At 46.0% G+C, this 25,159-nt stretch overlaps 1 protein-coding gene across 2 annotated transcripts; it reads right to left on the reverse strand.

Annotated features, from left to right (window-relative positions):
* Nucleotides 1-381: 381 nt before the first annotated feature.
* Nucleotides 382-24,957, reverse strand: ARHGAP30 (Rho GTPase activating protein 30). Of its 2 annotated transcripts, none has more exons than XM_079956403.1 (13): nt 24,843-24,957; nt 24,103-24,806; nt 13,596-13,698; nt 12,949-13,096; nt 12,032-12,114; nt 11,655-11,762; nt 10,968-11,095; nt 10,002-10,170; nt 9,397-9,494; nt 8,216-8,293; nt 6,973-7,476; nt 5,625-5,866; nt 382-4,312 (listed from the first exon to the last, which is right to left on the reverse strand). In XM_079956403.1, exons 2-13 carry the CDS (start codon nt 24,209-24,211, stop codon nt 2,045-2,047), a joined length of 4,038 nt encoding a protein of 1,345 aa, XP_079812529.1. In that variant the 5' UTR covers nt 24,212-24,806; nt 24,843-24,957; the 3' UTR covers nt 382-2,044. The 2 variants fall into 2 exon arrangements, with proteins under 2 accessions (XP_079812529.1, XP_079812528.1); XM_079956402.1 differs by having other exon boundaries at nt 9,397-9,497.
* Nucleotides 24,958-25,159: the final 202 nt, after the last annotated feature.

A 25,159-nucleotide genomic window follows, 5' to 3' on the forward strand; every position in this document is an offset into this window, starting at 1 on the left:
CCCAGGAGTTTCTGGGGTGAAAGCCATGTGTGTTAATTGTGCTTTAAATGTATGGTGTGGATATGACCACGTCTACGCTAACCTGCTATGAGGAAGTGTCACCAGTTAGTTGTAGACAACCCCCCACACTTTACAGCATTTGAAAATGGGAAGAACTCAGTCCTTGTAACACCCCCATTCTCACACCAGTGACCAATCTGCCCCCTTTTCCACTCTCCATATACAAATCACGACAGGTTTTTCTCTCCTGGCATGCTAATCTTGGTACTATTTGGCTAGCCACATACATTTCCTGCTATCTTTTTTACACTTCAGTCACCCAATAGGCTGCTTAAGCCATTCCTAAGCAGGGTCAACAAACAGTTTCACAGACACAATAAGTGTTTTTCAAATGCTCTGCTTTCTGAATTTAATACACACAAACCGAGTATAGCCTGCACTTGACATCTGAATATAAAAATGCATTGAGTTAAAGACTGTTGCTTTTTTCCTGTGAAAAAGAGAGAATCATGAGGCAAGACATCTGGACTTTTGAGATAAAACGTTACTGATATTGGGCCAGTGAATAAAGTTCATGTAACAGTATTCCTTTGGGCTCTCTACTGGAAAGAGGGACTAACACAGGTATTGCCAATCTGGAGCTCTCCAGATATTTCTGAACTACAGTTCCTATCAGCTCCAGCCACCATGTGTCCAAGTGCTGGCTGGGGCTGATGGGAGCTGTAGTCCAAACATCTGGAGGGCCTCAGGCTGGCAAAGGCTGGACTAACAAGCCACCCCAAGTACCAGGATCCAGGATATTGTGTCATCCACATGTGGGCGATCTTGTGTCCCCATATTATGTTCTGCAAATTCTTGAGTGCAGCATCATGGTAGCCACATACAAATATTCATTACTACCAAACAAACAACATGGACATTTATTTTCCAGTTCATAGTGGAGAAACACTGTTTTGTCTGGTAACTGTCATTCATTGCTTCTGGGACGTTTGAGAGCCTCTAGGTACATACATGATCCCATGCGCATGTCTACATGCAAAATCCTATGCATGTTTATACTTAGAAGTAAGTCTTGCATTACTGAGCGGGACTTCCTTCCAAATAAGTATGCAAAATATTATGACAGCCTCAACCTTCAAGGCAGTGATCTCGCTCAGTATCCTTCCATGTTTAAAGAGAGAGCTAAACAGAAATTTGTCTCTTGCATCTATAAGTACATTCAGGCCTTCAGGGTAAAAGCCGAGTGGGATGTAGGCTATATAACAGTTCTACTTCGGCCTCATTCACACCATACATTTAAAGCACCATGATACAGTTTTCAACAGAACATGGCTGTAGTCGTAAAGGGTGCTGTTAGGAGAATCCCCTATTCCCACCCAAGGGCTAGAGTTCTTACAGTGCTTTTACTGGCATTCCCTCCTCATAGGGTACTCTGGGAATTGTACTGCTGTGAGGGGAATAGAGGCCTCCTAACAACTTTCAGCACCCGTAACAAACTACGCTTCCCAGAATTCTTTGGGAGAAGCTGATTAAAGTGGAGCTTTATATGCAACCATCCAATATATGTTAATAGTTAAGGGGATGCCTGCCTGCACAGAAGATACACATATTTCAGAATGGTAAACTTTCAATATTTTTTTCCTTTCTCTTAGTTATTTCCGTTGCATCGATTTAAGCCTACTCACTCACAATAGCATTTATCCTACATCGCTATCTACCACCCTACCTACCGCACAGGACTCAAATCTGAGCAGCTACCCCAATTTGCAGCAGCCACGTGACATGCCCTTGGTTGTATCACCCGTGGGTGCGGCTCCTGCCGCTCTTGCTTTCTCAGGCCCTGCTTGTGGACTTCTGGCTGATCTCTGCTTGAAGCAGATGATTCTTAGCTAAGGTTGGTTTGTTCCAGCAAGACTCTTCTTCAGTCCTTTGTGTCCTGATTGGGTGGGTGGGGAGGTGCCACATCAGTGCAGAAGTCCAAGGTCACAGCAGCACCAGGCAGCACAGTTGAAGGCCAGATTTGGGAACCAGCTGCCAAAGCGAATCACCTCCGCTCCTGCTGTGCTGCTAAAAGCACCTCTTCCGAGTTGGACGCACGTCGCCCTGCCTTTGTCAAGCTCAGTTTTCTCCTTGGCGGAAGATCCTGAGGAAGGGACAGAGCTTCCAGGCTTGGAGAGAGTTGGCCTTCTGGGATGATGTCAGGCAACGCTGGAGCAAGAAGCGGCTTCCCCGGGACAAAGGCATCTGCGGCTGTGCCTGCGCAGGACAGGGGTCTCAGGGGCCGCTGCCCCAGAGGCTTCAGGGCGGGCTTCGGGTTCGGGGGTGGCTTCTCTGTTCTGGGAGGGCCATACAGCCCCTCCACATCACCAAAACAGTAGGTCTGCATCCTCCTCATTGGGGCCTGGCCCACGTGTCTCTCCTTGGCAAGAGCGACGGCCTCGTCAAAAGACATGCTGTTCCCATTGCGCCAGCTGGCCCATCTCTGCTTCTGGGGGACAGCCCCACCAGCCTCACCAAGCAATAGAGGCACTGGAAGTTGCTTTTGGGAGGGCTCACCCTTCCCTTCTTCACCCCTGGCAATGGTAGTGCTGCTGCTGTGTTTATCCAAACTTTCTAGCAGAGAGCACTTTGTATTAGGGAGCTCATCACTGCTCTTGGGCCAAAGGCTGCATTTGTCCAGTGGGGAGTGCAGTAGCTTTGGGACCACGTCTACTCCTCTGCTCTCGTAATCTCTGTCATATTTCTCTAAACTCAAAGGCATGGAATTCCGCTGCTTCCGGAGGGCCCCTGAATCGCCAAGACAGTAACCTGGAGAGGTGGGCAGCTTGGAAGAAGCCAGGGGAGTTTTTACATTTTCAATGCTATCTGGGGTGCTGCAATGTACGTCCAGGCTGGCTGGGCGAAGGGGCCTGCGCAGAGAGCCTTCGCTGGGCCCCTCTTTTATCCCATTTCTACAGTTCTTTTCTGGGACAGGTGGGCTGCACCACATGAGGGAGGCTTCCTTGGTTGGAGATATTGGCATTAAGGCCGGAGGGATCTTGGCAAACTGGGGTTTCGGAGGCACGACCGGGAAAGATTTCGCCTGCTGCACTCTGATGGCATGCGAGGTCAACCTCATGGAGACGCTTCCATCAGAGAGGTCATGCTTGAGGGCATCGGAGGCTTTCGCCGGCATTGAATGTGGTGGTGTCTGTGGAGGACTTTCTGGGCAGCCCTGCAGAGAAGGGGCCCCGAGCGACGAGGCTTCAGACCCATTGGAATTGTCAGGCGAGGAGCCACCAGGAGGGGCTCTCTCAGGTGGAGCATCTGGCTCAAGACTCGGTGCAAGCATTGGAGACGTCTCAGAAGAAGCATTTTCAGAGCAATTGTCCAGCAAAGAGGAAAGTGGAGCGCTGTGCAAAGTGGAGCCATCCAGGGGTGAAAGAACTTCTGCTGCCTGAGGATGAAGAGCAGTCTCTCCCCTCTGTGGCTGCTCTGCCTCTTGAAATGGGAACTCATAGTCTGGGTGCCAGTCATACAATCCATCTACCTCCAAGGTAGATCCATCAGCCTCTATGCTGGGGATGCAAGGAGATCTTGCAACCTGCTCAATGCCTAATGCATTGTGTCGTTCCCACTCATTTTCAAGGCTCAGTTGGGCTGCATGGTTTTGATTCTCTTGATCCAAAGATCTTTGCACAGGGTTTTCTGGAATTCCATTGGGGCATTTGGCGTGCATCAAGCACCCTGTTCCTAGAAGCAGGTCATCTTCACCTCTGGCGTTTATGCCTTCCATCTGCAATGCTGCCAAGTCAGGATCTACCTGGGTGGTCTCAGCTTCAGCCTTCATGAGTGTTTCCAACTGACTGAAATCACTACCAGAATCCAGGAAGGCCTGCAACTCTTCTTCAGATGGATTGGCGGAAGCTGGATCCAGCTGGGAATTGTCTAACCTGAAGTCATGAACTGGAGGACCACCCAGGAGAGGCTCCCTGCCAACTTCAAAGAGATGGGAGCTGTCTGGGTCTTCAGGTAAGGGCTGTCCGGCCAGACTGAAGGGCTGATCGTCCAACGTGCTCCTCGGAAGACAGGTGTCATCAAGAGCCTGGTCTTCATCTGGCTGCTGGAAATGCTGTAATTTGCCAGCTAAGGGGCTGAGGTCATCAAAAGCACTCAAGTAGACCTCTTCACTGTCAACCTCCTTAGAAACCTCTTCACCATCTGAACATCCCACAGCCAGATAATATTGGCCATCTTCCTCTTCCGAGTGCTCGTTCATACACTCCTCAATGGACAGGTAATCTAGTGGTGAAACAGCTGAAAACATCTCCAGCTGGAGGTAGAGAAAGAAAAGAGTTTTAAATAAGGCTCCTCTTTGGTTCAAACACGCATGTCTTTCTTTCTTTCTTTTCCTCAGTTACCCTTTTAAAAATAATGAATATAGCAAACACACAGAACAACCTCCCTTTCTCCATATGTTTAGGCACCAGACAGCAAGGCACTTTGAACTACAACTCCCATCAGCCCCAGGCCTGTTTTGCCTGGGGCTGAAGGGAGCATAAGAAACTGCCTGTTTCTTTATTCATTACATTTCTCTCCTGCCCTCCCTTCCAAAAAAAGCCCAGGGCTAGCAAAACCCCAAACCAATACAATTAAAAAGTAAAACAAAAACTTACTTAAAACACGCCTTGTGCACAAATCCAACTACTGTACTGGGTTTTAAGGGGATTTATGGGTGGAATTTGTATGAGTTTTAATGTGTTTTAGTTTACAGTGGCTTTAATTTTCTGTATGTTTTAAATTACAGTTGTAAAATTTTAGTTGTAATTTCATTGTTTTATCTAGTTTGTAAACTGCTTTGAGATTTTTTTCCTACTATCAATATATACATTTTATGAAATAAATAAATAATGAATGAATGAATGAGTGTTTGGCGGTTCCAATCTGTTTAAGAAGAGCTCTGCTAAATCATGCTAATAGTGGTCCACTTAGCCCATCACCCTGTTCTCACAGTGGCCAACTTGGATGTCTTACTGTGAAGCCCCTGAGCAGGACCCAGGCATAAGAACCCTTTCCCCTCCTGTGGCCTCCAGCAACTGGTATTCAGAAGCTTTGCTGCCTCTGACCCTGGAGGCGAAGCATAGCCATGAATTTTGTCCAATCCTCTTTCCAAGCCATCCAAGTTGGTGGCCATCACTACCTCCTGTGGGAGGGAGTTCCATAGTTTATGCACTGCCTGAAGAAGTCCTTTGTTTTATCTGTCCTGGACTTTGCTCACTTTGGATCACCTCTGCTATTGAGCACTCACTTACGTCTTTTAAAAACAGCCCCATCCATTATATGCAAGATTATATGCCAAAAACACACTTAATATGTATAAAAGGGTCAACCCCTATGCTGCACTTTATTTCTGCAGCATAATTTAATATTAATGGATCCCCGCCCCCACAGAGCTCTATGGATTGTTGTGTGTATCTGCTTATGGAGATTGTAGGAGTTGTCTAGCTCCAAAGGACTCCTTTCTAAATGATCATGTAGGAGCTGATGTGCAGCTCCTGCTAGGACAGAGACTCAAGGATGGGATAGAAGAGCACCTGCCTTTTTAACTAGGTAAAGATTTTGGGTGACATAGTCATGGACCTCACCTGCATCCCGCCTCCTATCATCTCATTCATGAACCCACTGCTCATGTCGTCCTCCGTGAGTGGGGAACTGTCCACACCACTGCCTGCAAAATCAGGCGCTATGCTGGTGCTCTTCCGGGGCTGGTCTCCATCCATGCTTTCACCCAGCCAGGCATCTTGGCTGTCCAGGAAAGAGAAGGAGTCCTGGACCTCCAAAGACATCTGGTTCTCTTCCGAATCAGACAGGCCTCCTGCCTTTGCATCTGTTTCAATAAGGGGAAGCAAAAGAAGAAGAAGAAGAAGAAGAAGAAGAAGAAGAAGAAGAAGAAGAAGAAGAAGAAGCAAAGAGCAAGTCAGCTCTTTGCAACAGGGAATAGCTCCTTGGTGAGCCCCAAATTCTTTGTAATGCAAGTATTTAGGAAAACAGCAGATGGTGAGCACAATCTTAGGAAGAAGAAAAAACAACACCTACCTCCCCTATGAGAGAAAGGGGGGGGTACTTGTTTTGACCCTAGTCTGGATCACTTAAAAATAAAGTAAGTTAGTAAGTTAGAATTATTGGGTTGCATCCCGTGTTAGCCATACTCGAAGTAGCAATTAATGGACATGGTTAACATTTGCCCATTAATTTTATTATGTGTAGAGCTTAGTTGAATACAATCCATTCTATTTATTATATACACATTTTTGCAGATTTATTTGATGAATCAATGAAGATTCATATAGGTAATCAGCTAAGATTCCTCTAGCTGATTAAATATGGCACATTTCGGGTGTTCATCTGTATTATTTTGGGAATACCTAACAACTGTAAGTAGGGCCAGTTCCCAGGTCAAGAAGGGTGCCACTACTGAAAAGTCCCTTTCACCTGCTGCCATCTGCTTAACTTCTGAAACTGGGGGCATCTGGGGCAGAGCCTCAAAAAGGTGATGTTAAGGAATGGGCAGGTTTCATGCAAGAAAAGATGGTTCTTCGTGCATCTGTGTAATGCACCAGTGGGCACAAACTGGGGAATCTGGCAGCAAGGCCCAAGAGTAGAGAACCTCTAGCCTGCAGGCCCATCTTGGCTCAAACCACACTCACCTGCCTATCAGCTGACACCACTCGTGACAGCTGATCTTCAGCTGATGGGCACAGGTTCAATCCTGCAGGATTCCATGCATCCTTTTTCCTGATTCAGGAAGGGGGCTTGCATAGACCCTGCCTGGTAAAATGAAGGCTGGGGGAGGGCAGGGAGAACTCTGTCAAATTTGGCTCAGGAGCCAATTCTGATAAGGATCTGTCCCATGGAGCCAAAAATGGTTCCACACCCCTGGTCTATACCACCAAGGCAGCTTGTAGATGGAAGAAATGGTGGGGAGATACTTACCTCCAGCGTCTTCCTTGTTTGTGAGGTCAGGTACCAGCTTCTCCTCAGTTTCTTTCTGCTTAGAAGGCTCGTCCTCTTTGGCCTCAGAGGTCTCAGAAGGGTCTTTCTCCAGGGCACAGTGGCTCAGGGCAGGGCACTCGAGCCCCCGGGTTAGCCGGGACAAAGTGAGGTTGGAAGTGATGTGGAACGGGACCGTAACAGAGAAAGGCCCAGAGATGTGGACGCCGGCGCACTTCTCTGCGCGGTTCTGCCCAGTTTTGGAGGATCGCCCTTGAGGGGCCACCCCGACAAGGCTGGACCTGCTGGCTTTCGGGGTGGTGGGCTCCGACTTGGCAGTGGCTTCGCCCTCCGACTCGCCTTGTGCTTCTTCGGCCTTGGACCTCTCCGTATACTCCTCGGACTCCGACAGCAGGAAACTGTTATCGAGAGAAGCCGGGCCATCAAAACTCTCACGGCACAGAGTGAGCTGCTTCTGGGAGATTTTCCTCCCCAGTTGAATGTCATCTGCACACAAAGGAAGAGAGCTGAATCAAAGAGGGACCCAAAAGACAGGGCCTCATGCCTGGGCCCCAAACCTTTTCCAAGGTTGCCTTCCAGTAGCCTTAATACTGTGATGAATTTGCTATGAGATTACTGTGAATAGGTTCGCTGCTGGGTTTTTAAAAATTATTATTATTATTGATTTGTCAACCAAAAAAAGTGCAAACATAACATAAAGAAAGAAAGCAAAGGATCTGAAACTAATTTGTAAAGGGTCACAGCCTGGAAGGACAAAAGTACAAAGATACGGCACAGCTCCAAATGGATAATTAAGTATTAACTCATAAAAAAGATTTCCTTTACAAATAGTAAGGATATATGAAAATAAAGGTATTATCCATCTGTGAATTCCATCATTATGGAGGATAAAGGTTCTATATAGTATTAAATGAGCTGGACGTTTGAATATGCCAATGTGTCTCAATATTTGTATAAGAAATCACGTCATATGTCCAGAAAAAATGAGTTCTGCCCTTTAAATACTTTTAGTTTAAGGAGATACCTTTTCAAGAAGGGCAATGTGCCAACCCCTTGAATACCAGCAATCCAAATTATTAGGATTAAAGTCCTTCCAAGATTTGGTGAAACACCCAAGTCTTTCTGTCTCCTCCATCTCTATGCTCCAGGAGGAATAGAAGTGGGGCAAAAGCCAGCCAGCCCCTCAGCAGCGAATGTAAAGAACCCCAGAGATTTCTGCACCTACCATCGCTGGCACATGGCATGGAGCTGAGGGAATCCATGCTTTTGGCCGGCCGCAGACGCATCTTTCCCATTTTGTCATCTGGAACAGAAAGGCAGGATTGAGCCAACCAAATCCAGGCCTCAAAAAAACCCCTTTTTTTCAGTTGAATTTTAATAGTATATATACTATTAAAATCAATTATACTATATATATATATATACTATTAAAATCAAATATATACTATTAAAATCAATATTTAATAGTATATATACTATTATATAATAGTATATATACTAGTAACATCAACATAACAAACCAAAAGAACCACAGGATGCATACAGAAAGTGGGTATTTATTTTTCATAGAATTGTCATTGTATCCCTACCAATGATTTCAACTGTTTACAGTGGTCTTTTAAATATATTACAAAGTTATTCCAATCTTTTAAGAATACTTGATCTTCCTGGTTTCTGATCTTTCCCATTAATCCAAATTTATATTTTTGATGTCGACAAAGAGTCTTGCATGCTGGCAGATGAAATGTAAGATATAAAGTCCCACCACATTGCAAATAAAGGTTCAGGAGATGTTTTTTATACTGTACCATAGTGCTAAGCTTAAATCTTTTAGTGTCTTCCATTGTTGTGTTAACAGAGATTCTAGCAGTCAACATCCAGATAATTAATCCTTTAGAGAAAAAGTTGTCTCATATATCATGGTCCCATATATTTATTAAAGTTCTGTAATAAAGCTCTGGTGGAATCTACAACCAAAGTGGTTCCCAAAGTGGGTGGTTCTGCCCCCTGGAGGCAAAGGGGTGGCAGGGGGCACTAGAGGTGTAAACGACTATCAGACTCTGAAAAGCTGCTATCACTATATCGAGTTCATCCATTTTGTTGAATTAATTAAACAAAATAGTTTTTTATTGCATTTTGAATTAAATGTGCAATTAATTGTCACTGTTTTGAATTTAATTGTGTTATTATAGTCCTTCTATTCTGAACCATGGTTTTATAGGGCAGGGGGCCAAAATTTTGTGGGAACCATTGATCTGCACTATAATGCAGCACTTGGCGCTTTTGTTGGGAAAAATAATCAACGAAATAGTGACAGAAAGACACACTTTCAGGCTGTATATGTGGCACACTTAACTCTTAGTCCGCTTGAACAGTTACAGTGAGCTTTAGCATTAAGCCTTTTACCTTTGTCCTCTGGCTTGTTCAACTTGCGTTTGGCATCATGGCTGGATCGGCCGAGGTTGAAAATTGACTTCCATTTCTTTGCCTTAAGGGATCCTTTTCTTCTGTGAAGAATTTGGAATGGAGGTTATAAATTTTGCATGAGGGCAGTCATCATGTGCCTGGAGCCTCTTTCAGTGGGATCCTTAGGACTCTCTAAGTCCTCAGAAGTGAGGGCAGAGGACAAGTGGTTTCCTGACTGGCTGCAGCTAAAATAAGCATCAACAAATCTCTGTGCACGGATTTACTATTCTCATTCATGCGAGAAAAACAACACCAGATAAAATAATCAGGGCCGGGGGCAATTGTGCAGTTTGCTGGGGGATGAAGGGGTCTGGAATATCTGTGACCAATGCTGCACAGTCTGGGGGCAAGCCCACCACATAGGTAGGGATGTGCCTTTTTCTCTGCAGCCCGGCCAGCAAAATGGGCTTCATGCCCTCAGGTTGTAGTCACTTTGCAAAATGGGCATCCGATGCCATCCTTTGTAACTAGACTCTGGAAATTCTCAGCAGGCAAATACAGAAGTGAACATGGGAAGGGGAAAGAGAGGAAAGGGAGGTGTGTACTTGTTGTCGGTGAGCTCGATGATGGTGTGGTAGGGTCGCATCTGCGGTGGGCCATCCCCCTGGTTCAGCGCAGCTGGGATATTGCAGGAAAAGGCGTATTTGTCGTCGCCAAAGGTCACCGGTGAGCTCACAAGGAGAAGGGACTTTCTGAGAGATTCACGGCTCCCGGCTATAGCAGTAGTGAAGGAAAAACAGCATCATCAGAAAATTAAGTAAGTGCAGGAATGAAGCCAAAGAGCTAGTTTAGTGCAGGAGAGACAGTGTGGTACAGTGGTTAAAGAGTATTGGACTAGTACAGTTGTACCTTGGATCCCGAACGCCCTGCAAGTCAAAGATTTTGGCTCCCAAACACCGCAAACTCGGAAATGAGTTGTTCCGGTTTACGAACATTCTTTGGAACCCAAATGTCCAATGCCGCTTCCAGTTGGATGCAGGAGCTTCCTGCAGCCAATCAGAAGCCGTGCCTTGGTTTCTGAATGTTTTGGAAGTTGATCGGACTTCCAGAACAGATTCTGTTCGACTTTCTGTTCGACCACTGTACTTGGGAGATCAGAGTTTAAATCTCCCCATTCAGCCATGAAGCTCACTGGGTGACTGTGGACCAGTCACTGACTCTCAGCCTAACCTTCCTCACAGGGTTGTTGTGGGAATTAAATGAGGGAGAGGAGAACTTTGTACAACACCTTGAGCTCCTTGGGAAGAAAGTTGGGGTATAAATGCAATAAATTAATTAATTAAATAAACAAACAAACCATATGCTGTCACCACAACCTTTCTCGGGAGGTCCTCAGATTTTTCAAGCTCTTTGGGAAGTTCCTTAGGGCTGCTGAAGTGCCCCCCACCTCCCCTCGAGGCCCGTGTACTGAATGTGTATGGAGGCGTGTTGCAATGGAGGGCACTGCAAGAAGTTCCAGCTCTACGTTTCTATAATTCTATGGTATTCGTCTGTCACACATAAAGACCTACCACAGAGAGGGACATTATTGAAAATCTGATCCACGTGGGTGAGAATAAACTCCACCACAATGGATTGGACGCGGACCTCCATGAAGGCTGCTGTGCCGTTGAAGCCAGATGACTCAATGTCCTTGGACCTGAGAAGAGAGGGAGAGGGGGGTGAAGCCTAATGAAGCAGAGGTGCACAGGTTGGGAGTGGGTGTGGTGGGTCTTGCTGACACTTGTTCGTTGAGCAAGAATCTCCTGATTGTCAGGCCAGTCTTCTCCCTCCTTGTTCAGAAATCTAGTTTTCCAAATTTGCCTTTGTTTCAGTCCAATTCCCCTTCGCCAGGCCTTAAACAAAGTTGCTGTCAATGATGGTTCACCAAGAACTGAACTTGTTTGATAAAAGCTGCTGTGTCTCACTGTTATGTACTGAGTTGAATAGGATCCAAAATGCAGCAGTCTGATTGGTCCTAGAACAATGCAGCAGTATGATTGGTCTGCAGGAGCCACCCAATCCAGCTCCAGATGGAAGTGAGTCCACAACCTGATTGGCTTACAGGAGAATTCCGAAATTTGCCAATCACGTGCAGCCCATTGTGTAAATAATGTATATAAAGCAGATACTTTGAGGGGACATTCATTCCTCCTCACCACTATGAGTTGAATAAAGAGCATGAAATCCACTCTCGACTCTGAGTATATTTCACTCACCTGAGCAGGTTGGGAGCCCAGACGATGGCCAGGTTCCGTACGTGCATGTTGGTCTCGGAGCTGAAAGAGGCCATGTGAACTAGATGCTTCATCAGAAACTCCAAGGTCCTTGTGGTGGACAAAAAGCCAAAACAAAGATTGGGAGGGGGGGACAGACAGAGTGAGGGTCAACTGAACGAGAAATCACAACCACCAGCATCCATCAATAGGAACTGGACTGTGAAATCTCCTTACCAGCCATACTAGCATTCAGCAATCTACAGGGGGACAAAAATCAGGCCACTCCTTTTTATGTCCCGAGCTCTCACACATGTGCGAGACCAAAATACGCTACGAGGATTGAGCCAGAAAAAGGGCTTTTTGGCCCTTGCAGGTACCTGTAGTGGGGCGCTGGGAGTTCCTTCAGCACATCCTTGATCTTTTCCAGCCGACCCTCCTCCATCTGGATGGCCACAGCATCCTGGGTGAAGTGGGAAAGAGGAAAGAGGTCCTCACTTCACCATTTTGTTTGCTCAGTTCCACAGCATGCCTCCCACCCTGCCATGCAATGCCAAACATTGAAAGCAAATAGTTTTGGATATCGGGTACAGTCATCTGCCAGACCTGAGCCACAGCTGCCATTGCATTGCAGGAGGTTGGACTAGATGAGCCTTTGGGTCCCTTCCAACTCTACAATTTGATGATTCAATGAGTAGCATGCAAATCTATACACAATTAGGGCAGATCCACACCGTATATTTAAAGCACATCCAATGCACATTGAAAGCATTGGATGAACCTTGGAACCTTGGAAACTGCTGTATTGGTGAGCACAACAAAGCAACACTTTATATGTATTAGGGCAGGGAACAGGGAACCTCACACCCCGGGGGCCGAATGCGGCCCTTCAAGACTCTCTGTCTGGCCCTCTGGAATCTCCCTAGGCCACACCTCCTCTCCCAAGCCACATCCCTCACTGGCCCTGCTTTGCCTCCTTCTGCCTGGCTGGAATCTATCCTTGACCTGTGATAATGACTTACGGGGGGGGGGGGGCTTAGGACTAGATGGCTCTTGGAGTCCCTTCCAACACTGTAATTCCATGACTCTTGCTTGAGGCAGAGGTGGGTGGGTGTAGAAACTAGCCTACTGTTCAAAGCTGAAATTTAAATCTGTTGCCCTGCCCACACCTGCCCTTGGCCCCACCCACTATTGGCATATGGCTCTTGGAAGGTTCCTCAGAAGAGAATGCGGCCTTTGGTCTGCCCTAGAGTGAAGGCCCTTAGTGTGAAATATGCCCTGGGTCAGCCATACTCACGGCAAACTTATCATAGAGCTGATAGGTGAGGAGCGGGTTGGGCAGCTCCCTGAAGTAGGCTTTGCAGAGCGAGCTCACGCAGTGGATGTCCTGGAGGTACAAGTCTTTGTTGAGGTCAGGGGAGCCCCGGTCGTTGTCAAATTCCAACCTGCAAAGGGCCAAGAAAGGGGAGGAAGGAAAAAGGCAATGGAATATATAGTAACACCAGAAGATCTGGACTATCTGAAGGGCTGTCACATGGGAGATGGAGCAAGCTTGCTTCCTGCTGCTCCAGAGGGTAGGACCCAAACCAATGGATTCAAATGACCAGAAAGATGATCCTGGCTAAATATTAGGAAGAGCTTTCTGATGGCAAGAGCTGTAAGACAATGGATCGGACTCCCCCAGAAGGTGTTAGATTATCCATTGTTGGAGGTTGGGTGGCCATGTGTCAGGGATTCTTAAGCTGTTATTCCAGGTAGGCTGCTTTTGGGCAGGGAGGTTCCATTTATGGATCACAACTTACAGCCATCACTTGATACCCCCTGCTCTTCTTCCTCCATAAATTTCCAAAAAATCCTTTTTTGAAAGCCATCTAAGATGGCAACTTCAGTACCACATCTTCCGGCAGTGGGTTCCACGCATGAATAATGAAAGCTGGCTTTTACCTCAGCTTCTGGATGTTCGAGGAGACTCCTGACAGCCGGTAGATCCCGTCCACAATTCCGTGCTGCTCCACAAACTCCGTGCAGCTCTTCAGAACCTGAGGAACTGGGAAAGGGTTGAGAGTCAGCCTGGGGAATGGTGCTGCCTCTTGACAGATGGCCAAGATCACCCTGAAAGGCAGCCTGCTGTGGTCCCAGGAGGGCTGGCATCATCACCACCCAGCAGTGCTGACCGTGGGGCCCACCACCAATGGGACCTCCATTCTGGACAGCCACAGGGCAGCTCTACACCATACATTTGAAGCACATCCAAAACACATGAATTTCCCCCCAAAGAATTCTGGGTGCTGTTAACGACACTGAATTGTAAGTCTCTGAGGGGCAACTACAGTTCCCAGAATTCTTTGGGGGAAGTCCATTGCAGGGATAAGTAGCAACAACAAAACCCACACCCCCATCTAAATATTCACCAGTTGATTTAGCTTTACCAACCGAAAATAAGATTGAACAAATCCCTGACAGAAAGGGCAATATAGCCAGTGTGGCGCAGTGGTTAGAGAGTCAGACTAGGACCTGGGAGACCAAGGTTCAAATCCCCATTTGGCCATGAAGCTCACTGGGTGGCCTTTAGCTTATTCACAGTCTCTCAGCCTAACCTACCTCACAGTTTTCTGTGAGGATATAAATAGGAAAGAGGCGAACTATGTGTGAGGTGAGAAGCCTGCCTTTTACCGTTTTCTGTTGGGACTTCTTTATTTTTGCGGCAGGGGGATTTGCAGGCAGGTTGATTTAGTACAGGGGTCTGCAACCTTTAAGACAAACAGAGCCACTTGGACCGAAGGAAAAAAAGCTGGAAGCTGCAAAACCATTGCAACATTTAAAACAGTGGGGAGTGTCGGGGCACACAATGCGCCTCCTCCCCTCGCTAGTATCCGCCCTGGAGCCACGGCAAAGGTGTAAAAGAGCCACATGCGGCTCCAGAGCCGTGGGTTGCTGACCCCTAATTTAGTAGATTCAGGGCTGTTTTAAAACATGTTTGCAGTTTTGTTTCATGATTTTGTTATCACGCTGATTTTATATCATATGGTTTTAAACAACATAGCTCCGTTGAGCAGCTGGAGGAAGTGGCCTATGCGTATCTGAAATAGCTCCTTCATGAAGTAGGGAAGGTACCAGTATACAAACCAACTGAAAAACTGAAAACTTGCTTGTGTTTGCTTTTTTATGGGGATCTCAAATGAATCAGAAGTCCATTCTAGTGTCAGAGATGGGCAGGCTTGGAGATGCTTGGAACCCAGTTAACATTGTCCGCTGGGCCTCTAATGTCAAGTTCTACACTTAATAGGGAAATAAAATAGATTTGATGTGCAATGGGCAAGTGTGGACACACACACACACACACACACACACACACATTCTCATCAAGGGTAGATGTCTGGGTGGAGTCGCTGGGTGATTTCATTTCCGAAGCACAGACAGGAAGCAAAATGCACACAGAAGGAGAACTGAAGCTCTCAGCTAAGTTACGGTATAGCAGTTTTTAAGAATGCGCTTCCAAGAAATGACATATTCTAGATGTAAAGGTCGCAGCCCTTCCCCACTTTTTGCTCCCCTTCTTCCACCTCTGCGTCCAGAGGTGCAGAGAGAATCTGTAGCGGCCTTTGGAGAGAGTGCAGAGGTGGTCAGAGAGTCTTTTTTTATGGTTTTTAAAAGGGTTGCTTTGCACACTGTCCCCAGAACACAACCCTTGTGTAAGTTGCGAGGCAACTGTACTTGCAAGTGAAGATCATTACTTCATGGATCTGTTTCAATGGACTTTATCTCAGGAAAGCTCTTGGAATAATACCTTGATATATCTATAAGGTACCACAACAAGGTTCTCTGCTGTTTATCCCTCAGGGATGTCCAGAGGCTATGCTCCACTGCAGATAGGGCCTTCCCCACTATTTCTCCCCAGCAACATGTGCTTAGAAGTGCCCTGCCTCATTCATGAATAAACACAGGCCATGTTCACACCACTCTTTAATACTTTAAACTGCCTCTCTCACTTACCCTCCTCCTTTCCACCCGGGCCAAAGCCATACCATACATTGAAAGCACTCTGACACCATTATAAACATATCATGGCTCCCCCCCCAAAGAATCCTGGGAGCGGTAGTTTGTTAAAGGCTCTGACAGTAGTTAGAAGGCCTCTATTCACCTCACAGAGCTACCGCATTCAAAGCACCTTCCTCACAATAAACTCTGGAAAAGCCTGGACCTGTGTCTAGATAGAAACACGGCACAAAAGGATGTATGGATGAGCTGCTCAACTCATCCCTAATTTCATGCAGCTAGAGGGCATCTGCCTCTAAATCTGTGTGTTTTTTGGACCGTTGATAACATGCACCGATAACCAAAAGAGCCATCCCAATGCATCTTTAACCAAAAGAACAATTATTCTACTGGCTATTAGATCAATGGACGTCAACGGTATTATAGAGTCAATGGATACAGCAGACAGGAGGAACAAAAGAACATAAGAAGAGCTTGCAGGATCAGACCCAGGGTCCATCTAGTCCAGCATCCTGTTTTCACAGTGGCCAACCAGATGCCACTAGCAGGACCAGAGCCCAAGCACACTCTCCTCTCCTGCCATTTCCGGCTACTGATTTTCAGAAGCATTACCACTTTCAGTTGTGGAGGCAGAACATCGCCTTCATGTCTAGTAGCAATCAGCAGTTTCCTCCTCCACGAGTTTGTCCAATCCTCTTTTAAAGCCATACGTGGCCATCACTATATCTTTCGGGAACAAATTCCACAGTTTAAGCACTGTGTGAAAGACTTCCTTTTCTCTGTCCTGAATCTTCCAGCATTCCGCTTCCTTGGATGTCCACGAGTTCCAGTGTTATGAGAGAGGGAGGAAAGCTTTCCTCATGCCGTGCAGAATTTTATAAACTTCTAACAAGTCACCTCTGTTATGTATTGAAGTGACATTCAGTGATTGGATAGTTTTTATGCAAATGAAGGATCGAAAGTGATGTTCAGGGATTGGATAGCTTTAGAAAGTTGCTACAGTAACTGTTGTACTGGAGCTCTATATAAGCAGGCTGACTGAGCCCTTCAGTTCAGTTCTGTTCTGGCATCTGAATAAAGAAGAGCTGTTTGAAGAATCGCTGTGTTGTCTGATATGTTCACCCACAACTTAACAACCTCTTACTCACCCTTTCTCCAAACTCAAAAGCCCCCAAACGCTGCAACCTTTCCTCATAGGAGAGTTGCTGCATTCCAAAACTTCAGTTTTAGAGATTCTGGTAATGCCACAGAAGGTATGGAGGTTTCAAGCAGGCCCTTATTTTCATCTATGAGATTGCTGCAGGGTTTGAGCTTCCTAGGAAGCTACCAGCTCCATCCTGGCAGCTCCACCCTCTTAATGTAACCGGCAAGGTCCATCTCAGGTATGCGTGCCTAGAAAAGTGACACCTTGTCTTTGGGAGATCTGCTCCTGCTGATTGTCCCCCGATTGCGAAGCAGCAGCCCAGGTGTGCCAAAAGCAGCCCTGTCATTAACAGATACCATCTAATTGTGCTCATTACACACCTCCTATCGCTCTTCCTTGAACGCTTTCCCGAAAAGCCGAGCGGTTGTATAAACCCTGACAGTGGCCCACATGCAGCGCCCAGAGGACTGGATTAGAGCATGTCATGACATAAAGGGAGCTTGCTCAAGAGCGCACCACCCCCAGTGTAAACCCTATCCCGTCCTTCCACTAGAGAGGGCCTGCAGGAGCCTGGGAGAACAAGAGCAGGGGTCTGCTTCTCCCGCACGGGAAAGAGCTGCTCCCCAAAAGCTTTTGTGCAAACATGCTTTGCTTTGCAGAGGTGATAAAAATGTTGGGTGCTGGGTGGGAGAGATGAGCTGTATTCAGCTGCGGTTGCCACCTGTTTTAATGTGCTCTGCTCCTCTGCCTTTAACAGCAGTGCAGTGACTTAGCAAGTGAAGCTTTTCTTGGTATGGAGATCAAATGATGGAAAGGCCTCACCTGAATTTGGGCATGCCCGGAGGCAGTAAAATTATGGCGTACAATTGTTGTACACCGGTTATTATGCTGCTCACTGCCTTGGGAGGGCGGTATGTTAATGAAGATCATAACAATACTAATACTAGTAGGCAATGGGAAGACACACAAAGGGAAGGGCCACAGGTCAACGGTTGAACACCTGCTTTTAAGTACAGCTCTCTGGCATGTCCAAGCAAGGCTGGGAAAAGGCTCCCTGTCTGAAACTCTGGAGAGCCGCTGCCAGTCCGTGTAGACAGTACTGAGTTGCATGGACCAATGGTCTGACTCAGAATCCCACACCCCACAACACTCCTCAGATGAAAACAGGGACATGTTCTGCATCAGTGTCTCTCCCATCACCTCCTCCTCAGAGGATGGGTCAGGGATGCAGGCGCAGCAGCCATAACAGCTGCTCTTCAGCGCCCACTAATGCCTCCAGCCCTGCCCACCACAAACATGAGGCCCCTGGGACTTTCCATACAAGGGTTGAAAGTTCCCTACAAATTTTTCTTGGGCTGAAAAACGCACTCATACCTTCTGCATTGGGGACTGAAGCTCATTGCAGAGAAGTAACTCCAGGACTTTGGTGGTTTAGGGGACCATTTGACCTGGCTGAGCACGTAGCTAATGACTTACTGATATTTAACTGAATGTTTTACTGATAGCTTCTCCATTTTTACTTGTGTATATCTTTGTATTTTTTGTTTCAAACGTTGCATGTGCATTTTTCTTTTTCTTGTTCTACCGGTAATTATCTTACTGCATTTTATGCTTAAGAATCTAGCATATTAAATGGACACATAAATATTAGGCAAGGATTGCCTAACTTTTCTCTTTGGAAAGGTTACAGCATTTTTGTACGTGTGTTCAACAGATAACCTTTGCCTTCACCTGTCCTTTTGAGGCACTTGCTGTCTAGTTTTTCTATAGTTTACAGTTTCAACTAAAGCCGTTTTGTTCACCTTAACCGTTTCCAAGTTTCCTTCCACCTAAGCCCTGGGAATGTATGCAGGCATTTAGGGCAGAGGGTTATACTAGGACCTGGGAGAGACCAGGGTGGAAATGCCCACAGCTTTGAAGCTCAGTGGGTGACCTTGGGCCAGTCACTGCCTCTCAGCTTGACCTACCTCACAGGGTTGTCGTGGGGATGAAATGAGGAGGGGGAAGAACAATATAAAAGCCGTAAGGATATAAGAAGAGCCTACTGGATCAGGCCAAAGGGGCCCCATCTAGGCCAGCATCCTGTTCCCACAGTGGCCAGCAGGATGACTGAGAAAAATCTGCAAGCAGGACCCAAGCACAAAGAGCCTTTCCCCTCCTGTGGTTTCCAGTAACTGGTATTCAGAAGCATTGCTGCCTCCAGCTGTGGAGGCAGAGCAGAGCCATTGTGGCTAATAGCCACCGATAGCCCTCTCCTCCATTAATCTTCCTGATCCTCTTTTAAACCATCTAAGTTGGTGGCCATCAATGTATGAGCTCTTTGGGGAAAAGGTGGAATAGAAATGCAATAAATAAATAAATAAACAAATAATGATAATGCTAGTACAGTGGTACCTCAGGTTACATACGTTTCAGGTTACATACGCTTCAGGTTACAGACTCTGCTAACCCAAAAATAGTGCTTTAGGTTAAGAACTTTGTTTCAGAATGAGAACAGAATTCGGGCTCCGGTGGCACAGCGGCAGCAGGAGGCCCCATTAGCTAAAGTGGTGCTTCAGGCTAAGAACAGTTTCAGGTTAAGTACGGACCTCCGGAACGAATTAAGTACTTAACCCGAGGTACCACTGTACTACTAATAGTATTTAGTAAGCAGCCTCCGGCATGCTCTGCCACTGTTGCTTGTTGTGTCTTCTCTCACTTGCTCAAGCACCTAATTGATGCAATCGCCAAATTGGACCAGCAAAACAAGGAAGTTGCACGAGCCACCTCCCTTCCCTTCCTCTCCCCTTGCAAATTCAAACAAGAACACCAGATCACTGCTTGCTCCCCACAGCTCACTTCCTGTGTTTCTCATACCCTACCAGCCCCTGATCTGACAGCTCACAGGTCTCAGAGGCATGAGAGAGAGAGATAGAGAGAGAGAGACTCAAGTGGAGTTTTCCACTGGGGGTTTGCTTCTTTGCTGCTTCTTGCTTCTAAAACCTCATCCCAGGTGATGCAATAGAGATCCCAGTGCTGCTGAGGGTGGTTTTTTTACTTGCCAGGTGAATGATGCCTGCCCTGTTTTAGATGAGATTGTCTGAAGGAACAGGTGTCTATACCCATTTATCCATTTTACACACTGGAGGTACAGATTTTCTCTTTGGTATGGAGTCCCTTTTGCCATAGCTCAGTGGGTAGCGCATCTGTTTTGCACGCAGAAGGCCCCAGGTTCAATCCCCGACACCTTCAAATAGGGCTGGGAATGTCCTCTGCCTGGAGAGCTGCTGCCAGCCCATGCAAGCAACACCGATCTAGATGGACCAATCGCTTAGAGAAAAGACAAGCAGGAGGTGACAAGACAGCGGTTTATAAAATGACACCTGGCGTGGAGAAAGTGGATACAGAAAAGATTTTCTCATGACACTAGGGCCTGTGGACATCCAAGGAAGCAGAATGTCGGAAGAATCAGAGAAAATAAAGTACCGTATTTTTCCGTGTATAAGACTACATTTCCCCCCTATTTTTTCAAGTTTAAAATTGGGGGTCGTCTTATACACGGATAGTGCATACGGGGGGATTTCGTTATTTGGAGTCCCCAAAAAGAGGGGTTGTGTTATACACAGAAAAATATGGTACTTCCTCACACTTGCTCCCACAGGAGGCAGTGATGACCACCAATTCAGGTGGATTTAAGAGAGGATTAGAAAAACACATGGAGAACGGCCATTGATGGCTACTAGTTCAGGTGTCTGTGCTGTGCCTCCACGGTCAATGGGAGTAATGCTTCTGAAGACCAGTCGCTGGAAACTACAGGAGGATAGAGGGCACATGTGCTCAGATCCTACTTACTGGTTTCTCACAGGCATCTGGTTGGCCAGTGTGAGAACCAAATGCTGAGACTAGATGGGCCATTGGCCTGATCCAACAGGTTCATATGCTCTGAATCAGTTAGTATAAGGGCTTATCCATACTTAACTTTTGCTCTGTACTTTCCAGGCACAGGCCTGTGTTTAAAAGTTCCATGTCTGATTGTTCCCAGCCCACCCCACGCCCGCCAAACTTTCCCTGTGAAAACCTGCTCTTTAGCTCTCAATCGGAGCAAACATTCATTTGGGTTTTCTATGGCTTGCCATTTCCTCTGATTGAGCTTTAAAGAGCAAGTTTGCGTAGGGAAAGCTCCGGGGCAAAATAGAAAATGCTTGGCCCTAAGCCTAAATCATGCCTGAAAAAGAGTGGAAGAACATTTTAATGTTTAAAATAATTTATTCTTTAAAAAACCCTGAAGCCTTTCTTTTAGGAATTCTAGGTGCTGAAATCCCAATGGAGCAGAAAAGATTTATGTATGCGACCACATTTGTGCGGATGTTATTGGCCCAGAGATGGAAAAAAAGTCCAAACCAGAGAAGAATGGCAGATTAAATTGCTGGATTATGCCGAAATGGCAAAAATGACCAGAAGAATCAGAAATCAAGAAGACCAGAATTTTAATAAGGAATGGGGGAATTTATAATTTATCTGAAGAATCATTGTAAACAGTTAAAAATGTTAGTAGGATTGGAATGGCACTTGTAGTTTCATGGTGAATTTTGAATATAATGGAGATGTAAAATATTTGGATTATCATAAAAGATGCAGGAGGAAATGACCAACAATAGGAAGGGAAGGAGGGAAGTCTAGGAGATTCTATGGAATCTTGATTTTATGATGTATGTTGGATACGTGAGTGTAAAAAGTTAATTTGAAAAACAAAATAAATAAATTTTTATATAGAAAAGAAAAGAGTGGAGGAAAGGTAAGTGTGGATAAACCCCAAGACTGTTTCCTATATCCCTACATTGCCCAGCTTAGGCTGGTATGCCAGCTACAACCCTAACATGGGCAGAGGTAGCCTGCCCACCAGGCTCCAGGCTCTGGTAACTTCCAGATTAGAATACTGTGAGGAATTACAGACTGTTCAGATACTAACTTCAGTTCAGAATATAGCTTCTAGGTTGCTAACCAGGCCTGGATATTATGATCCTATCATGCTAGTGAATATCTTCCAGCATTTCTCTGATGAAAATAGTTGAGGTCCTATTCCATAATAATAATAATTTTATTTTGCACCATACTTTTCTGTGTATAAGACTATGTTTTTTTACTCTAAAATAATGTTCAAAATCTGGGCTCGTCTTATACACGGATAGTATCTCCCCCCCATTTTCTTAAACCGGAGTCCCCAAAAATAGGGGGCCTCTTATACATGGGGGCGTCTTATAGACAGAAAAATACCTTATATTTCACCCATCTGACTAGGTTGCACTCTGGGCAGCTTCCAACATAAATAAAAACATAATAAAACGTTAAATATTTTTAAAAAAACTTCTCTATACAGGGCTGCCTTCAGATGTCTTCTAAAGGTTGTATCTTCTAGATTTGGGGTTCACATAACTCCATACTCTCCAATGAAAATGGGGACGTCCTACCATACCCTCCAACATTTCTCTGATGAAAATAGGGACATCCTTAGGAAAAGTGGGAATGTTCTGGGATCACATAAAAAACGGGGAAAGTTATGTAAATCCGAGACTGTCCCTGGAAAATAGGGATAGTTGGGGGGGGGGTCTGCTAGTAGTGCTGGGCCAGCTGCTCTGGTTCCTGGTCCGCTTCTGGGATCAATTGGAAATGCTGGCTCTGAGCTTTAAAAGTCCTTCACACCCTGGGACCAGGATACCTAAAGGACTGTCCATCTCTGCACGTGCCTGTCTATGCACTGAGACAGAAGTGGGCAATTTCTACACCATGAGCAATTCTTGGCTTACCAGACCATTCTAGGGAAGACATTCTAGGAAGATATATTTGCCTTGTGTGAAACCTTCTATCTTTAGGCACCTGGTTAAAACAACAACATTTGTATCTGCTTTTAGTGAACAAGGATGTTGAGATTAGCATGGCCGTTCATTCTTACTATCTGAAAATGCTTCAGACACCCTTTGTTTTATACTATTTAGTTTTACATTTATGCTGATCCTTAAAAAAATAAAAATATTCTGATGTTTTATTATAGTAACATTTTAGAAGCTGATCTGTGATTTCTTTTCTGAAGGAGAGGGGTTGAATTAAAAGGCCAGGGCACATAGGTGCTAACTCCCTGAGGCCCTGAGTGCCCGAGCACCCACAAAATTCCCCTTGAAGGCACCAGACACTCACAACTTTCAGTGCCAGGGCCATGCACACTGCATGGCACCCACAGCCCCGAGCACCCACAGTCATGAGGCCAAGCTGGCACTCCTGCCAGGGCATAAATATTCTAGATAAATAATACATATATATTTTTTAAAAAATGAAAACTGGGCACAAAATCATGCCGGGTGGTACTCCCCCCCCCCTTGGTACTGCTTGTGGGGTGGGTGGGTGGGTGTTGCTGATGGACCAGGAGACAGATACCCATGGCAGAGTCTCCTGTGTGGGTTCCAACAAATCCATGATACCCCACCCCCAAGTTTGGAATACCCTCCCCAAGGAGGTGCTGACATTGCAATCTTTTTGGTGCCAGATTAAGACGTTTTTAATTTGACCAGGTGTTTTAAATTGATTAGGTACATAGTGAGCCAAGCTCTCAGTTCATCTACTTCAGTATTGTCTACACTGACTGGCAGTGTCTCTCCAGGGTTTCAGAAGGGAGACACACCCAATCCTGCCTGGAAATGCCGGGAATTGAACCAGAGTCCTTTGGCGTGCAAAGCGGATGCTGTATCTCTGAGTTATGCTTTCCCCCAGGTTTAATGGTTTCTGTTATTAATGGTTTTGTAGCCTCTCAGGTGCTTGTATTAATATAATATAATATAATTAATATAATATAATATAATATAATATAATATAATATAATATAATCACCCTGGACTCCTTTGGAGGAAAAATAAATTTACAATATATAATATATTATATTATAATAATATGCCATCGTACATTGTCCTGGAATCTATTGGATGAAGGGTTTTGAAAATGTTTCAAATAAAAAACAATCAAGTTTTTGTTTTGTTTTGGGGGTGTCAATGTCACAGTCAATGTCACCCATTTGCAATTTCAATAACTTACAAAAAGGTTTTACAAAGCACTTTGTTAAAGTTCTTGATGCCTTTGTGGAGCTTGGAGCCGGCCAGGAAGGAGATGGAAGGACCCCTCTAGACACCCAGCCCAAGAAGACCACTGCTGAAGCTGAATAAGGTGTTCTGAGCAATCCTCGAGGGGCAGGACCCCTTTTCTCAAACCATTTCCTGCTGGGGGCAATGGATGCTGGAGGCTACCAGGCAAAGACATTTCCGGCCTTCGAAAAGACAAATCACTTACCATCCCGGCCAGATAACTGCAGATGCTCTATTAGGTCACACCCAAAGACCCGATCCTTGGCCTGTCCCTTCCGCTTCACCTTCTGCCGGGCTTTCATGGCGAGTGACATGTGTGTCGAGGCGTGTGAGCGCTCAGCCTTCAGTGGCTCTCGTCTCCTTCTTCCCCCAAGGCCACTGGGGGCTCATTGGGCCCCCTGTCCTCTCTCTGCAGAAGCTGTTTAAAGGCCCTCCGACGCCGTGGAGACCTTCTGCTTCCTTAGACCCATGGCTGCTCCCCGTGCCATCAGCTCTCCGTGACGAAATGGCTCTAGGCTATCCAGAGGCCGATGCGCTCCAATATTTTTTCCAGGTTCTGCGCGGAGAGGCACCCCTTGGCCAGCACTGCTGCAACGAAACGTGTGATCTGGGTGCGGGGGGGAAACTGCTGAGGCCCAGGACCCAAAGTAAAGTGTGGGGGGACGAGAATTGCTACGCTTCTGTTCTCACCCAGAGCCCAACAGGAAGTGAGTTCAGCTTTGCCTCTAAACCCCAACTTCCCGTTCAGAACATCTTTGAAACCACAAAGAGCAAGCTAACTCTTGCGCATGAAACTCGTTCAATCTCAAACACACACACACACACACACACAAACTCTTGCCGATAGACCCATGGATGCAGGGTTGGAGGACTAGGCCACATGGCCACATGTCTCCTTTATCGGTCCACCTTGATTACTCATCCTTTTGACTCTCTAATCCAGACCCATCACAAATCTTGTCGAAGCCTCTGAAAAGGACAAATCCAGATTTTTGGCCCATGGCCAGAAATGTTGTGAGGGTCCTAAGCAGGTGTGTGTGTGTGTGTGTGTGAGAGAGAGAGAGAGAGAGAGAGAGAGAGAGAAAGAGGAAGAGAGAGAGGTTACTTGAAGAGTAGTCAGGCACTGCATCAGACTTTAATAGATGAGGTGTTAGCAGCTTTTCACTTCTCGATCTTTTGCACCCTTCCAAAAAGTTGGTAATTAGAACCGCTCTTCAGACAAACTTGTAACAAAGAACTTGTACTGTACTTGACTTTGCCTA

This window comes from Podarcis cretensis, assembly GCF_951804945.1.
Source record: "Podarcis cretensis genome assembly, chromosome: 16".
NCBI classification, from domain to species: domain Eukaryota; kingdom Metazoa; phylum Chordata; class Lepidosauria; order Squamata; family Lacertidae; genus Podarcis; species Podarcis cretensis.